Consider the following 17,106-nt stretch of genomic DNA (forward strand, 5'->3'; position numbering starts at 1 on the left):
TATCAACCTGTTTCACTACCTTCATTGGATCTGTTGACATTCACTGTGAAGTCTTCACTTCCACTACACAGTCTCAGCATCCTCCAACTTATTGTGCATTCCCTTGCACCACCTTGCATTTCTCCAGATTGCGTTCAGTCTTCCACTTTTCTGCCTACCTGACCAGTTCATTAAAATAGCTTTCTGCAATCTCCTTACTATCACCCATCTGGCCAATTTTTGTGACGTTTGTAAACTCCTCGATCATGTGCCTTATATTTGTGTCCAAATCATTGAGATACAACACAAAAAAGGGACCAAGGTCTGAGTCCTGCAGAGCCCCAATGTAAACAGCCTTTCAGTCACAAAGATACCCATCATCCATTGCTCTTCATGTCCTGTCACTGAGCCAATATTGTAACCAGCTTGTCATGTAGACTCGAAACATTAGCTTGCTCTCTCTCTCTCTCTCTATGGATGCTGTCTGATCTGTTGTGATTTCCAGCATTTTCTGTTCTCAGGACAGATTCCAGCATTCTGCAGTAATTTCCTTCTACATCGTATCCAGCTTGCTGCATTCCACTGGATCCCATGACTGTTAGTTAAACCAATCTGCCATGTGGAACCTTGATGAAAATTTTACTAAAATTCACACAGACAGCATGGCCTACCTTCATCAATTTTCTATCATTTCCTCAAAAAAATTCAATCAAGTTAGTCACACGGTTTAGTCCCGTAATACATAGTGAATCTCCTTGATAATCTCTATTTAAAACTGACAGTTATTCTGTCTCACAAAATTGGCACCAACAATTTGCCCACTGCTGGAGGTTATACCGATTGCCTGTCAATCATTTTTTTCACCCTCAATACCTCTTTAGACAAAGGCACAACATTACCAGTCCTCCAATCCATTGATGTTGCATCTGTATTAGGCAACAATTAGAAAGTGATGGTCAGACATTCCACTACTTCCTCCCTTGCCTCTTTTAATAGCCTGGAGTACATTTCACCCAGCTCAGGTGATTTATCTACTTTCAAGGATGCTAAATCCACTAATGCGTCCTTTCTATGTTTATCATATCCAATATTTCACATTTCTCCTTAACTCCAATATATCATACTCTCTTTTGTGAACAGGAATGCAAAGTATTCATTAAGGAGCATACCTGCATCATCCACCTCTAAATAAGTGACTGCCTTTGGTTTTTAACGGGCCCCACTCTTTTCTTAGTTATTCGCTTGCTCTGAATACAATGATAAGACATCTTTGTGTTTTCTTTGCCTTTAGTTACCAATATTTTCATTTTTTTTTTAAATTTCCCTTTTCGATTTCACTCCTGCAGTTTCTATACTCCCCTGAGTTTTCTCCGTCATTAACTTTCCTCTTTTGCCTAATCTTAACTTGCATGCTCCTTGGCACCTAGGGTACTGGATTTGACCATTCTACCTTTTCTCTTCATGCTAACATGTTTGCTCCAAATTCTTTGATACTCCCTTCAAATGTTTCCCACTGCTGTGGCACAGACTTACCTTTGACTAGCTGCTTCAAGTTCATTTTCACTAAATCACTCATCAGCTTAGCAAGTTGGCTTTGCCCCAGTTTTGACCTAAAACTAGTTTGTTACAATTATGTCAAAACTAACTGAATTACAATCACTACACCCAATAGGCTTTTTCTAAAGAAAAAGCAGGCCACTCAGCCCATCGTGTCCATTCCAATTTACCAAACAGCTTCTTGCCCCTACACTATCCCTGTAATCTTGCATTTCCCATGGCCAATCCACCTATCCTGCACATCTTTGGACTGTGGGAGGAAACCCACGCAGACACGGGGAGAATGTGCAAACTCCACACATTCCCGAAGGTGGAAGTAAACCCAGGTCCCTGGCGCTGTGAGGCAGCAGTGCTAACCACTGAGCCACCATGCCACCCCCAAAAGCTGTGCCATGTTCTTCCACCTACTAGCTTCATTTTCTAAAATTAATTCCAGAAATCTGTCTTCTCTTGCTGGTCTTGCTACATATTGGCCAAAAAGATTATCCTAAACGTACCTCAAGAATTCTGCTCCCTCAATTCCTTTCACACTAGAACAGTCAATATTAGGCAATGAAAATCCCCTCCATTGCTCCTTATTGTTTTGTATCTAAGAGATGTGCCTCCGTGTTTGTTCTAAAGTAATATGATCAAATATCACAATCAGTTTGAGGGCAAGAAAGTTAATGTCATAAATAAAGGCTAAGACGACAGAACTGGCTAAAACTGCCCAAGAAAGAACATTAAAAAAGAAGACCATTGTTGTGCAGAAGAAAACGTTTTAGGGGATACTTCATAATTATCAATAAAAGATATACTTCATTGAGAAAAAGACTAACAGGGGGTGAACAATCCAGGGCTAATTAAGTATGACATTAAACTGAGGGAAAGAAAAGATAGAAATGAAAATTGGAATAAAAGTGTTGAAGATTAGATGCAGGTCAAAAGATTTGAGAAAATTGGAAAAACCAGCAAAAAACAAAGACTAAAAATAACAGGAAAAAATAGATTGCGAGTAACAGACAGCAAGAGCTTCCACAGTGTACATGGAAGACAGTAATTTATCCCTTTAGAGGGCAAGACTGGGAAATTAATAATGGGAAATATGGAAACTGCAGAATACTTATTCAGAGTCTCTGCATCGGGTCATCATGACAGAAAGCATTGCAAAGACCACACTATTTTGCACGGTGGACTTAAAATTGGGAAAAGATCCTGCTTCAAACCATGGAACTGCAGAAGATGATGTGGCAGTTATTTTTTTTAAAAACAAAAAAGTGTGCTGCATCAACAATACTGGCGTATTCAACCAATGTGGGAGAAAGCGAGACTCCACAGCTCTGTAAGTATACTTAAAAGGCAGTTTGGCTCAGTGACAGACTTTTGATTGGCTTTCAACCAGAATGAGTTGTTATGTATTCTTGTGCATTCAGGAGTATTCAGCAGAGCAATAACTTCTTGATTGATTCTTGTGTGTTTGAACAATACAGAAACAGCCTCTTGAAGGCAAGTAGCAACAGCCAAGTTCGTTACACCACAACTGGCTCTGCTGCGCTGGAGAGGAGGAATAAAGTGTGGGAAGGCTACAGTAGTAGGGAATTCAACCATAAGCGGAATAGGTTGATGTTTCTATGGCCACAAGGATAATTGTTGCCTCCTGGGCGCTAGGATCATGGATGTCTCGGAGCAGCTACAGGATATTCTGGAGTAGCGGTGTGAACCAATGGTGCATGTTGATAGCAAAGTCATATAGAAGAAAAAGGATGTGGCCCTAAAAGCAGAATGTAGGGAGTTAGGAAGAAAGAAGGTGGGACTTCAAATGTAGCAATCTCACAGATCTAACACTATCGTTAATCTTGTTTGTTAGCCATCGTTGGGCCATCATTCCTGTTTTATTTTTGTGCCAGACAGGAATGACCAATTGTTGCAGTTCCTCCATGTACTCTTCAAATGTTTGTCATTGCCCAAGAACCCACATCGCCAGCACATAGCATATGCTGGTCAGAGTAGAAATAGCAGGATATATCAGATGAATACATGGCAAGAGAGATCATGTGAGGGGGAGGATTTCAGATTCCTGGGATATTGGGACTGGGTCTGAGGCAGGTGGGGCCAGTACAAATTGGATGGGTTGCACCTGGGCAGGACCAAATCTGATGTCCTGGTGGAAAATTGAGTGTAGTCAGGGAGGTTTTAAACTAAAATGGTAGGAGAATAGGGAGACAGAAGAAAGAGGACCAAATCAAACAGGGCCACAAGGCAAAATAATGTAAACAGAGTGAAAAGCTAACCTCAATGAGCAGAACATTTGCGATAAAGTAGATGAGTTAGTTGCACAGAGATATAAAATGTCATGATACTGTTGAGATTATGAAATGTGGCTGTACGGTGACCAGGGGTAGGAATTGAATATCCAAGGGTATTCAGTTTTGAGGAAGGACTGACTAAAAGAAAAAGGAGGTGGTGATATTGCTGGCACAAGAAAGTAAATTAAGATTATAGTGAGGAAGTTGAAGCTCTGGTGAAGTTGAATTTATATGGGTTCAGCTTAAAAACACTAAGGGGTAGAAAATGATCATGGGAATTGTATAGGGACCCTCAAACTGTAGTGGTAATGTTGGGAAAAGCAGGAAATTAGAGATTCAAGCAATAAAGATAGAGTTATAATTTTGGGTGACTTGAATCTGTGTTTGAATTGGGCAAATCAAAACAGGAACAAAGAAGTAGAAGATGAATTCCTGGAGTGTTGAGATGGTTTTCTACATCAATACATTGAGGAACCAACTAGAAAACAACTATCCTAAACTGGGTATTGTGTAATGAGAAAATAATAATCGGCAATTTAGCTGCGCAAGACCTCTTGGGGTAGAATGGCAATAATGTGATGGAAGTTTTCACTAAGGTGAAGAGTGATATGGTTGATTTGAGACTAGGGTCCTGAATCTAAATAAAGGAATCTACGACAGCATGAGGCATGAGCTGGCTATGATATATAGGGAATCTTACTTAAAGGGATGTGGGATCTTGGGCAATGACAAATATTTGAAGAGTACATGGAGGAACTGTAACAACTGTTCATTCCTGCCTGGCTCAAAAATGAAACAGGAAAGATGGCCTTATGATGGCTAACAAACAAAATTAGGGATATGATTAGGTCTATGGGAGGAGGCATTGAAATTGACTAGATCTAAGGCCTGGGAGCAGCTTAGATATCAACGAAGGAGGAAAAAGGGTTTGATTATGAGAGAGAAAATAGAGTACAAGAGTAAGCTTGCAAGGAGCATACAAACTGATTTTAAAAGCTTCCATAGGTATGTTAAAAGAAAGATTAGTGAAGACAAATGTAGGTCCCTTAAATCAGAAATGGGGGAACTGATAATGGGGAAACAAAGAGATGACTGATCAAGAAAATACATATATTGGTTGTGTCTTCACGAAGGAGGTCAAAACATTGTCCCAAAACAGTTGGGGAACACATGGTCCACAGAGAGGAAGTGAAGCAAATCAGTACTGGTAGGGAAATGGTGTTGGGAAAATTGATGAGAATAAAAGCCAATAATTCCCCAGGGCCTGATAATCTACATCCTAGAATAGTTAAGGAAATGGTCCTAGAAATAGCAGATGCAGTACCGATCACCACACCATAGGAAAAATATGGAGGCTTTGGAGAGAGTGCAAAAGAGTTTACCAGGATATTGCCTGGATTACAGGGTATTAAAGTACAAGGAGAGGTAGGACAAACCTGGATTGATTTTGCGAGAGAATAGGAGCTGAGGGGCGAGCAATAGAAGCGTGTAAAATTTTGAGATACATGGATAGGAAGGATAGTTGGAATCTTTTATTAGGTGGCATTGGTTTAAGGTAAGAGGGGGAAAAAAAGAGTGTGAGGATTTTTTCTTTTAAACACAGAGGGTGGTAGGTACCTGGACTGCACTGCTAGGGGAGATGGTACTAACAGATATAACAGCAACATTTAACAGTCATTTAGACAGACACATTAGGAGTCAGGGAACGGAGGGATATAGACCATGTGCTGGCAGATGGGATTAGTTTAGGATAGTATAATAATCAGTGCAGACATAGTTGGCTGAAGGGCCAGTTCCTGTGCTCACCTGTTCTATATTCTATGTTCATTTGGTAGTCTTTTATCAGGATTTTACAGGCTCTGGAACAGTTTCTATGGATTAAAGGGTAGCTAATGTAACACTACTACTGTAAAAAAAGAGGCAGACAGAAAACAGAATTATAAACTGGTCAGCCAGACATTGGTAATAGGGAAAATGCTAAAGTCCATTGGAAAAGATTTAATAGCAACTTGGCAAAGAGTGACAGGATCCAACAAAGTCACCATGGATTTAAAAAAGAGAAATTATTCTCGACAAATCTACTGGAATTTTTTGGACTAAGTGTTAATATGAGAGAGCCAATGGACGAGGTTTACGTGGACTTTCAGAAGGCTATCGATAAAGGCTGCAAATTAGAGATTAACATGCAAAATTAAAGTGTATGGGGTTGTGGCCAATGTACTGGCATGGGAAGAGAACTGGTCAGTTAAATTAACGTTTGTTATCGAGAAAATATTACAATCCATTATAATAGATGCAAATAACAGAGCATTTAGAAATACATAGTATGATTAAGCTGAGTCAGCATGACTTCACGAAGGAGTTATCATGCCGAACAAGTGATTAAAATTCTTTGAGGAAGTAACAAGCATGATAAAAGTAAAGCAGTGGATATAATATATTTGGACTTTCAGAAGGCATTTGATAAGGTACCATAGATCAGGCTGCTTAAGAAATTAAGTGCCCATGCTGTTGCAGACAGTATAAGGATGGCATGCTAGCTCAGCGGTTAGCACTACTGCCTCACAGCGCCAGGGACCTGGGTTCAATACCAGCCTCGGCGAACGTCTGTGTGGAGTTTGCATATTCTCCCCACGTTTGGGCGGGATACTGCCGGGTGCTCCAGTTTCCTCCCACAATCCAAAGATGTGCAGGTTAGGTGGATTGGCCATGCTGAATTGCCCACAGTGTAACCAGGGATGAGTAGGTTAGGTGGGTTAGCTATGGAAAATGCAGGGGGATATGGTAGAGAGGGGAGTCCAGGTGGGATGCTCTTCGGTGAGTTGGTATGGACTTGTTGGGCCAAATGGCCTGTTTCCACACTGTGGGGCTTCTATAAAATTAGCATAGAGGGTAGGCTAACTAATAGAAGACAAAGTTGGGATAGGGGTATATTTTCAGGATGCCAAACTGTAACTAGTTGTGTACAGAAGGGTCACTGCTAGGGCCACAATTATATAAATGACTCAGATGAGGAAAGTGAACATACTATATCCAAGTAGATTGCTGATAAAAATTGGTGGAAAGGCATGGTGAGCATGACAAAGTCTATGAGGCATATATAGGGTTAAATGAGTGGGCAAAAACTTGGAAGATGGAATATAACGCAGGGAAATGTGAGATTATGCACCATGGCAAGAAAAATAGGGGAGCTGAATATTATTTAAATTGAGCAAGATGACAGAAGAGGGGAATTTGGGAGTACTCGTGCATGAATCACAAAAGCCAGAATTTATGCTCAGTAGGTAACAGGAAAGGCAAATAGAACATTGGCATTTATTTCAAAGGGAACTGAATATAAAAATAAGGAGGTTTTGCTAAGATTATACCAGACACCAGTCAGACCTCAGCTGGAATACTGTCAACAGTTTGGATCCCTTATTGAAGGAAATATGTACTGGCACTGGGACACTAGAGGTTTACTAGGCTGATACCAGGTATGGAGGGGCTGACTTAGGAGGAGAGGTTGAGTAGATTGGCCCTGTACTCACAGACATATAGAAGAATGAGGGGTAACCATTTTGAAGCATAAAAGACTCTTAAGGGCTTGACAAGGTAGATTTGGAAAGGTTGTAAAGTTTTGTGGGAGAGTCTAGGACCAGAGGGCATAATCCCAGAATAAGGGGTGTATATTTAAGACAGCGATGAGGAATTTCTTCTCAAATTCTTTACTGCAGAGGGCTGTTGAGACTGGGTAATTATGGATAGTCAAAGCTGGAAGAGACACGTTTTTGATCAATAAGGAAATCACGAGGTTACAGGAAAAGGCAGAAAAGGGAGCCGAGGATTATCAGATCAGTCATTATTTCATTGAATGGCGGAACAGATTTGATGGACTGAACGGCCTAGATTTCCTCCTGTGTTTTATGGTTGGCAGGAAGGAAACAAAAATGTAGAAATAAACATGATTTCACCCCCTGAGTGGCAGGCAGTGACTAGTTGGGTACTACAGAAATCAATGGTTGGACCTCAGCTATTCACATTATATATTAATGATTTAGATGGCACAAACTGGGTAGGAGGAGGATGCAGAGATGCTTCAGTAAAATTTGGACAAGTTGATCGAGTGCACAAATATGTGGCAGATCAAGTATAATGTGGATAAATGCAAGATTATACAGTTTGGCAGCAAAAACAGGAAGGCAGATTATCTGAATGGCAACAAATTAGGAAATGGGAGGTGCAACGAGACATTGGTATCGTTGTACACCAAGGCTAAAAGTAAACAGCCAGGTGAAGACAGCAAATGGTACATTAGCCTTCACATATTTAGTTATATGGAGTTTTAGATGCAGAAAGTCAACTGAGTTTCAACATTTCATCAAACATATTTTAAAACATAACTCCCTCCATCACCAATGCTCAGTAGTGCATACTATCTACAAGATGCACTGCAGAAAGTCACCAAGGATCCTTAGACAGCACTTTCCAAACCCATGACCATTTCTATCGAGAAGGACAAGGGTATCAAATACCAAGAAAAAGCACAACCTGCAAGTATCCCTCCAAGCCATACAACATCTTGACTTGGAAATATATTGCCATTCCTTCATTGTCGCTGGATCAAAATTCTGGAATTCCCTCCTTAATAGGATCATAGGTGAACCTACAGCACACGAACTGCAATGGTTCAAGAAGGCAGCTCACCATCACCTACACAAGGGCAATAAATGCTGGCCAGCTGGAGATGCCCATGCACCACAAGTACAACTCGCATATTTTCTTGTTGCTACCTCCCCCTTATACATATTGAACTCACCTAGGATAAGATTCATCAATTGTCAGCTCATACAGACTCTTCTTAGCTTCAGTATCATAAAGTCGAACTGTTCCGACCCCACTGCCAAGCAACAGCTGCAGAAGAAATACATATCTGAAAACATTGCTGTGCTAAAACATGTCGTTTCAAAATTTAAAACTCTGGAAAGGCCTTGCATAGCATATTGATTCTCAATATTGGGATCTTCAAAATTGCAAATTGCAGAAATCATTCCTGAAAATTGCTGAAAATCCTATAAATAGATATGCAGTACAACTTTCTCAGTTACCATCACCTATTCAATAACTGCGCATACTAAAAAGGAGTTTAAAACACGGTATTCATGCCAAGCATGCAGCAGGAGACAATGGCAGCGTGGAGGTTGCTTCTCTTCAACAGGAAGTTCAGCCTTGACATACAGTTGGCGCAAAATATATTTGAGCATTTTAGTTACCAAATGATTGATTCCATTTATCAAACTTCATAAGGAAGGAATTAAACTTAATTCTAGAAGGACACCGAATTAGAGGAACACCTAATGCTCTCAATGTGTGATCCATGAAGGCATGGCTGTCAATGGTGGATGAATGTCAGAGCTTTTTTGAGGACACCAAGATTAGAAAAACAGATTTCAGGGGGCCAAGATAAAGAGTGTTCTGAGCCACAAAAATGTTAAGAAGATTGTGACAAAGCCATGAAGAAATTTAAATACAAGGATGGCAATTTTAAAATGTGAGATTTACAGAAATGGGAATCAATGGAGGTCAGCAAACACAAGGGTGAACAGGACTTTGTACAAGTTAGGATATGAGTAGCAGAATTACATGTTAGTTCAAGCTTATCCAGCATGAAGAATTAGTGGCTGTTTGGGAAAACATTGACATAGTCAATGTCTGGAGGTGACAAAGGCATTTTGCGGTTGAGGGACAGATGCAGGGCCGGAAACATGAAATATTACGGAGGCAGATATAGTTGGTCTTTGGACAAAAAACATATACAGTTTAGAAGCTCAGCAGGAAGGGTACTGACATAAAGAGCAGTCAGAGTCATAGAGCTCTACAGAACAGAAAAAGGCCCTTCAGTCCATCAAGTCTGCGCTGGTCAAAAACAACCACCTAACTATTGTTATCCCAAGGCCTATAGCTTTGTTTGCCTTGGCATTGCAAGTACACATCTAAATAGTGACTAAATGTTAGGATGGTGTCTGCCTCTTAAAGGCATTGAGTTCCAGGTTCCAACCATTCTCTGGTTGAATAAGATTCTCCTCACACCTCCTGCCCCTTACATTAAATCTATACCCCCTAGTTATTGATCCCTTCACCATGGGGAAAATTTTCTTCCCTGTCTACCCCATCTATGCCCCTCAATTCTGTCCACTCTCAGTCTTCTCTAAGGAAATCAACCCCAGTCAGTCCAATATCTCTTCATAAATGAAACTTTCCAAACCAGAAAACATCCTGATGAATCTGTGCACTCTCTCCAGTGCTAGTGCATTCTTCCTAATAATGTGGATTTCAGAACAGCACACAATCTTCAGCTGTGAAGATATCAAACTTTGGGCTATAAAGGAAAAATCTTCTGATCCCCGTAGAAAGCTGACAACAAACTATATTGTGCTCTCTGCAAGTACTCAATACTTTTTCCATCAACACATTGAGTCATAAAAATTACATCAATATTCCTCAGAAGACATTTGAAGAAATTAGAAGAAAACAAAATTGTTCACAATTTTTTAAACTGCTGGCTAGCCAATAAACCACCCCACAAATGAATTCTCTGGACACTAAAAATGAAACCATGAAGCTTTGAGATCGTTATAAGAAACCATTGTTTGTTAGTCTTTAGGGAAAGAAGTCTGCTATTCTTGACAGGTCTAGCATTATAAAGCCAGAGAAGAAATCCCAAGTAAGCACCAAAATACAACAGCAAGTAGAGAAGTTCAATAAAGGAAAATTACACAATTATGAAGGGATGAAGTAGGTCCACCCCTGCAACTGTAAAGTATAGCGATCGCGATAAACACACTAAGTTAGTGCAATAACCAGTACACAGAAGGACTGTATTCAGTACAGGAATAATGATAAACACACTGCACGTTAGTATAGTAGCAGCACTGTATCAAGTCCACTCAACACTCTGCCACTGCACTACAGCTCTATGAGGAATTTGACAGTTTAGTGTCTTGTGACACTGCACCCTGGATACTATTGCATTGGTATGTCATTCTGCTGCTCTAGTACTCATCTTTGTCACTGTTGGCATTAATCCACACTCCGACATTAATGGATCTTCCTATTACATTCTAGTGAACAGTTGGAAAGAAGCAGTGTCTGAGAGAAATATCCAGATTATATAGATTGTTCCTCACCAATCTGTCTGGTTTGGTAGCCCATTCCAAGGAAAGCAGCTGTGATTTGGACATTATAGTGGCCTTAGTCTGCATGGTGGGGTTAAATGTCCACACTTTAACCACTCCATCAATATCCAGACTGGCAACTCTTCTGCCAGAGCAATCCACCCTAAATCAGTCACAAAAGAAATACATTTAAAACTGGGGTATTATCCTCAGAGACCACTATTAAATGAACATCACTGTAGCTGCACGATAAATCTCAACTCCAAGAACACTGCATACTTTCATTAAATAAAGCTGGCTTTCTGGAAATACTATCAATACCTAGCTCAACCTACAATTTGAAACCTAACATTAAAGTGCAAGATGGCTTAATTAGAGGCTTAATTCCAAGAGGAATGCAGGTGGTTGTGCAACTTAGTTTAGATACCACTCTATTCAGCCTCAGGTTGTGGGATGGTCATCTATTAATCTATGATCTGTTAGCTTCCGTTGGAATAAAGGCACAGCTCCACTACCACAGGACTGTTAAATGTTATTCAATCCTGTTAGCAAGGCAGGCTGCGCGGAGAGAACAGGCAACTCAGTTGTGTATGAATATATGAACCCCACACACAATAAACACCTCCCAAAATAATTTGAACTGTCACAATGTTGTAAAAACTGAAAGAACTACAGATGCTGCAAATCAGAAACAAAAACAGAAGTTGCTGGAAAAGTTCAGCAGGTCTGGCAGCATCTATGAAGAGAAATCGGAGTTAATGTTTTGGGTCCAGTGACCAGTTCCGAAGAAGGATCACTGGATCCGAAACATTAAATCCGATTTCTCTTCATAGATGCTGCCAGATCTGCTGAGCTTTTCCAGCAACTTCTGTTGTCACAATGTTGTTATTGTTTACAAATTGAGTGCATATGTAAAACATCAGTTTAAGGGAGAAGTTTAGAAAGCAGGCACACTATAAAATGCAGGTGATACACAGACACAACTATAAACACCACTCACCCACAATACATGATGGAGGAGTGATGTTCTGCATATTCTTCCTGACTCAGCACTATGAAAGGCTGTTCACTCCTGCGCTCCAAGCTACACTTGCTCAGTTTTGTAGGAGAGTCCTGTTGATCCACAGCCATGTCAGGGCTGCTGGGAATATCCATCTCAGTGCAGCCAGGCTCAGAGTTTTTCTCCATACCCTGGATGCAATTAGATATCAATAAAGTTTGCACTCATTAATATTGGAGAAAATAAAATAATTTCTTGAACATTCAGATGCTCATGTGACCTCTTCAGTTTATAGCAGGGAGAGTATGAACTCACCAGAGGATCCCAAGTTCCATTTTTATTCAGGTACTCCCAACTCCTGAGGTTTGATAAGCCACATTAATTAACTCAGTGCTGACAGTAAATTTCAGTCAAGACTGCCTCTGACACCATCTAAGTCAATAGCATTGAGCAGGATCAGGCTTGGCTGTAAGACTGTGATGAATAGCACTTTTTGAACGTAGCCCACTTGTGAAGAATTATCAGAGAATTATGTCAAACAAGGTGAAATTGATAGCTACTTGATAGTGGATGAATTACTTGTAATTTTCCAAAGTCCTTAGATTCTGGAGAAGTAATAGAGAATTGGAAAACTGCCAATGTGACAGCCTTGTTCAAAAATGGAGGGAGGCAAAAAGTGGCTAACTTAGCCCTGACATCTATTGTTTGAAAAATACCGGCATCAATTATTAAGGAAGTAATAGCAGAACATTTGGAAAATCATAATCTAATCAAGCACAGTCAGCATGCTCATGAAAGGGAGATCATGTTTGACTAATTTATTAACAGTTTGTTGAGGAAGTCTCAACGAGGGTGGATACAGGGGAATCAGTAGATATATTTGGACATCTGGTAGGCATTCAGTAAGGTACCTCACAGTAGTTTAACACATAAGATAACCCATGGTGCTGGAGGTAGTATACTGGTATGGATAGAGAACTGCTTAATAGGCAGGAAACAGTGAGTGAAGATAAGGGATAGTAGGAACTGCAGATGCTGGAGAATCTGAGATAACAAGGTCTAGAGCTGGATGAACACAGCAGGCCAAGCAGCAGCATAGGAGCAGGAAGGCTGACGTTTCAGAAATGGGGGAGGGGAAGGGGGTTCTGAAATAAATAGGGAGAGAGGGGGAGGCGGATAGAAGATGGATAGAGGAGAAGATAGGTGGAGAGGAAACAGACAGGTCAAAGAGGCGAGGATGGAGCCAGTAAAGGTGAGTGTAGGTGGGGAGTTAGGGAGGGGATAGGTCAGTCCAGGGAGGACGGACAGGTCAAGGGGGCGGGATGAGGTTAGTAGGTAGGAGATGGGGGTGTGGCTTGAGGTGGGAGGAGGGGATAGGTGGGAGGAAGAACAGGTTAGGAAGGCAGGGACGAGCTGGGCTAGTTTTGGGATGTGGTACGGGGAGGGGAGATTTTGAAGCTTGTGAAATCCACATTGATACCATTGGGCTGCAGGGTTCCCAAGCGGAATATGAGTTGCTGTTCCTGCAACTAGGTTCTAGAATACACTTCCTCCCACCCACCTTCCTGCAAAAATGTCATCCCCTATTCCCAATTCCTTCGCCTCCGCCGCACCTGCTCCCAGGATGAGGCATTCCACTCCCTTACATCTCAGATGTCATCATTTTTCAAGGACCGCAACTTCCCTCCCTCAGCAGTCGAGAACACCCTCCACCATGTCTCCCGCATCTCATCCCTCACACCCCGTCCCCGCAACAACAACCAAAAAAGAACCCCCCTCGTCCTCACGTACCACCCCACCAACCTCCGGATCCAACGCATCATCCTCCGACACTTCCGCCATCTGCAATCCGACCCCACCACCAAAGACATTTTTCCCTCCCCACCCTTATCTGCTTTCCGGAGGGACCACTCTCTCTGTGACTCCCTTGTCCGATCCACACTCCCCTCCAGCCCCACCACTTTTCCCTGCAACCGCAGGAAGTGCTACACCTGCCCCCACACCTCCTCCCTCACCCCAGTCCCAGGCCCCAAGAAGACTTTCCACATCAAGCAGATGTTCACCTGCACATCTGCCAATGTGGTATACTGCATCCGCTGTACCCGTTGTGGCCTCCTCTACATCGGGGAAACCAAGCGGAGGCTCGGGGACCGCTTTGCAGAACACCTATGCTCGGTTCGCAGTAAACAACTGCACCTCCCAGTCGCGAACCATTTCAACTCGCCCTCCCACTCCTCAGACGACATGTCCATCCTGGGCCTCCTGCAGTGCCTCAATGATGGCACCCGAAGGTTGCAGGCACAGCAACTCATATTCCGCTTGGGAACCCTGCAGCCCAATGGTATCAATGTGGATTTCACAAGCTTCAAAATCTCCCCTCCCCCTACCGCATCCCAAAACCAGCCCAGCTCATCCCCATCTCCTACATACTAACCTCATCCCGCCCCCTTGACCTGTCCGTCCTCCCTGGACTGACTATCCCCTCCCTACCTCCCCACCTACACTCACCTTTACTGGATCCATCCCCGCCTCTTTGACCGGTCTGTTTCCTCTCCACCTATCTTCTCCTCTATCCATCCTCTATCCGCCTCCCCCTCTCTCCCTATTTATTTCAGAACCCCCTTCCCCTCCCCCATTTCTGAAGAAGGGTCTAGGCCCGAAACGTCAGCCTTCCTGCTCCTATGATGCCTGCTGTGTTCATCCAGCTCTACACCTTGTTATCTTAGTGAAGATAAGGGGTTCTTTTTCAGGTTGGTAACCTGTGATCAGTGGGGTTTGATAGGGACCACTGCGGGAACCATAACTGTTTACAATAAATATTAATGATTTGGAGGAAGGAAGCACATGTATTGCAGCGCAATTTGCCTATGACAAAAATAAGTGGAAAGGCAAGTTACGAGGGGGATACAAAGAGATAGTGATAGGTTAAGTAAGCGAGCAAAACATTAGCAAATGAAGTAACAATGTGGGAAAATGTGAAGTTTTCATTTTGGAAGGGAGAACAAGAGAACAGAATATTATTTAATTGGAGAAAAAGTGCAGAAAGCTGCAACACAAAGGGACTTGAGGGCAGTTGTGCATGAAACCGAGAAAGCTAGCACACAGGTGCAGAAGGTAATCAGAAAGGTGAATGGAATTCGGCCCTTATTTCAACGGGGTTGGAGTGTAAGAGAAGGTGATAAGTCTTGCTGCAACTGTATCAAGGTGCAGGTGCTGGTTCTTCGAGGGCCTGACAGGGTAAATACTGAGAGCTTAATTCTCCACATGGGCGACTCTAGGACCAAAGAGCATAGTCAGAGAATTAAAGGGCTCCATTTTAAGAATGAGGTGAGGAGGATTTTCTTCTCTCAGATGTTTGAGGGACTTTGGAACTCCTTGTCATAGAGAGCCATGGGGGCAGAGGCCTTTGTTTATATTTATGACTGAGATAGATAGATTCTTGATCAAAGATTAAAAGGAAAGGGCAGCAAAGTGGACATGCAGCACGTCGGATCAGCCTTGATCCTATTACATGGTGCAAATTAAGCTTCAAAGCAGTAGAAAACTTCCCCAATTGTGTAATAACTTGCAGCGATAGTGGGATGCTGAGCAGTTGTGTGGGGAGTCAGAAACCACAGAGGCAGCTGAGCGGCACTACATTTTCTGTTGCGACTGTATCCGAACTCAGCCTGGAGGTAGCAGGCGGACTGCAGTGCAGCACACCTTACTGATCCTGCAGCAGCATTCAAGATTTCTTCAAAACACTCCAACATAACCTGCTGGAAGTTACATTCAATTATCCTGATTAGCATTCAGATTAATCTGACTTTTACCTGTGTATTATGTTTGGATAACAGATCCTTTCGTTCTTTTTCATGGTCCAGCACCTTCTTCTGTCGCTGCTGCACCAAGTTTGGGTCTCTCTCATGGTCCTGTATCTTCCTCTGTCGCTGCTGCAGTGTGTTGGTGTCAGCAGCTGTGTTCACCAGTACTTTTCCCTCTTTGGAGGCCAAACTCTCTTTACTCTTGGTGGTCTGAACAATGGAAAAAATCCTGATGCAGAGCCAAGATTGGTTTGTAGAACATTGAAACAGCAAATGGAGTTGGCACAAACTGTCAATACCTGATTGTTGGCACCATCTCTCTTTCCAGATGACACAGGACTCTGACAGGACTGCAAAGGCCCTGGGTGCACCTGGCCTTTTCCTGAGGGTTTCTTGCTTTGTGAGAGTAGCAATGACAGAAATGAGCCAGCTTTGGGCTGAGATGACATCACTGATGAGGCCCTCTGACTGGACATCAATTCTCTGCAAATAAACAGCAAATTCAATCTTATCTTAAAAACACAACAGATTATTGTGACTGACTCCATACACAAAGTGGGACAATAACTTGACTCACTACCAGGTTGCAAAGGAACCAACGATGCACCAGTGCAAATAATGAAAAAATCATAATGCAGGACTGGTTTAAAATTCCAACAATATAAGACAAAGTGATTTCATACTGAGGGTGAAACAGAAAAAAAGATGTGCAATCCAGAGATAAAACAGCCAAGCTGAGCCCAGGTTCAATTTGCAACCTGGCCAAAGTTATCAGATCTCAGCACGATAGTAAATGCCTGTGCTCCTATGCTAAGGAGGGGTAAATCCTGCCAGAATAAAGTTCCAGGGTTCTACTGTCAGAAACTGGAAACCACATGTGTGGACAAAGAATTAGGGTGTGAGATAACTGGATTTTTCATGTGATGGCCTTGCCACATTAAAAGTAGACTCACTCACACATAAAATGAAGAAAAATGTCCAAGGGACTGGACAACAGCGATATGTCAAAAACTTCTGAAGGAGAAAACTGCATACAGTTCTGGTCACCACACTACCAGAAGGATGTGGATGTTTTGGAGAGGGTACAGATAAGGTTTACCAGGATGTTGCCTGGTGTGGGGGATTTTAGCTATGGCGAAAGGTTGGGTAGACTGGGTTTGTTTTCACTGGAACACAGGAGGTTGAGGGGCGACCTGATAGAAGTTTATAAGATTGTGAATGGCGTGGATAGAGTGGAAAGTATGAGGCATTTTCTCAGGGTGGAGGGATCAACAACTAGGGGACACAGGTTCAAGGTTTTTTTTTGGGGGGGGGGGGGGGGGGGGGGG

The 17,106-nt window shown here is 42.3% G+C and overlaps 1 protein-coding gene across 4 annotated transcripts in view; it reads right to left on the reverse strand.

Moving 5' to 3' along the window:
* wdr91 (WD repeat domain 91) overlaps positions 1-17,106 on the reverse strand; it is an 83,789-nt gene that overhangs the window by 49,563 nt on the left and 17,120 nt on the right. For all 4 annotated transcript variants that reach the window (XR_007264067.1, XR_007264069.1, XR_007264068.1 and 1 more), the window contains exons 7-11: positions 16,078-16,261; positions 15,788-15,988; positions 11,976-12,166; positions 10,988-11,138; positions 8,620-8,714 (exon numbers count right to left, since the gene is read on the reverse strand). Coding sequence is in view for 1 of the 4 variants with exons in the window: in XM_048607536.1 (XP_048463493.1) it covers positions 8,620-8,714; positions 10,988-11,138; positions 11,976-12,166; positions 15,788-15,988; positions 16,078-16,261 (822 nt within the window). In the remaining 3 variants the exon portion in view is untranslated. The remainder of the gene's footprint in view (positions 1-8,619; positions 8,715-10,987; positions 11,139-11,975; positions 12,167-15,787; positions 15,989-16,077; positions 16,262-17,106) is intronic.

The sequence above is a fragment of the Rhincodon typus genome, chromosome 18 (genome assembly GCF_021869965.1).
Source record: "Rhincodon typus isolate 14 chromosome 18, sRhiTyp1.1, whole genome shotgun sequence".
NCBI classification, from domain to species: Eukaryota; Metazoa; Chordata; class Chondrichthyes; order Orectolobiformes; family Rhincodontidae; genus Rhincodon; species Rhincodon typus.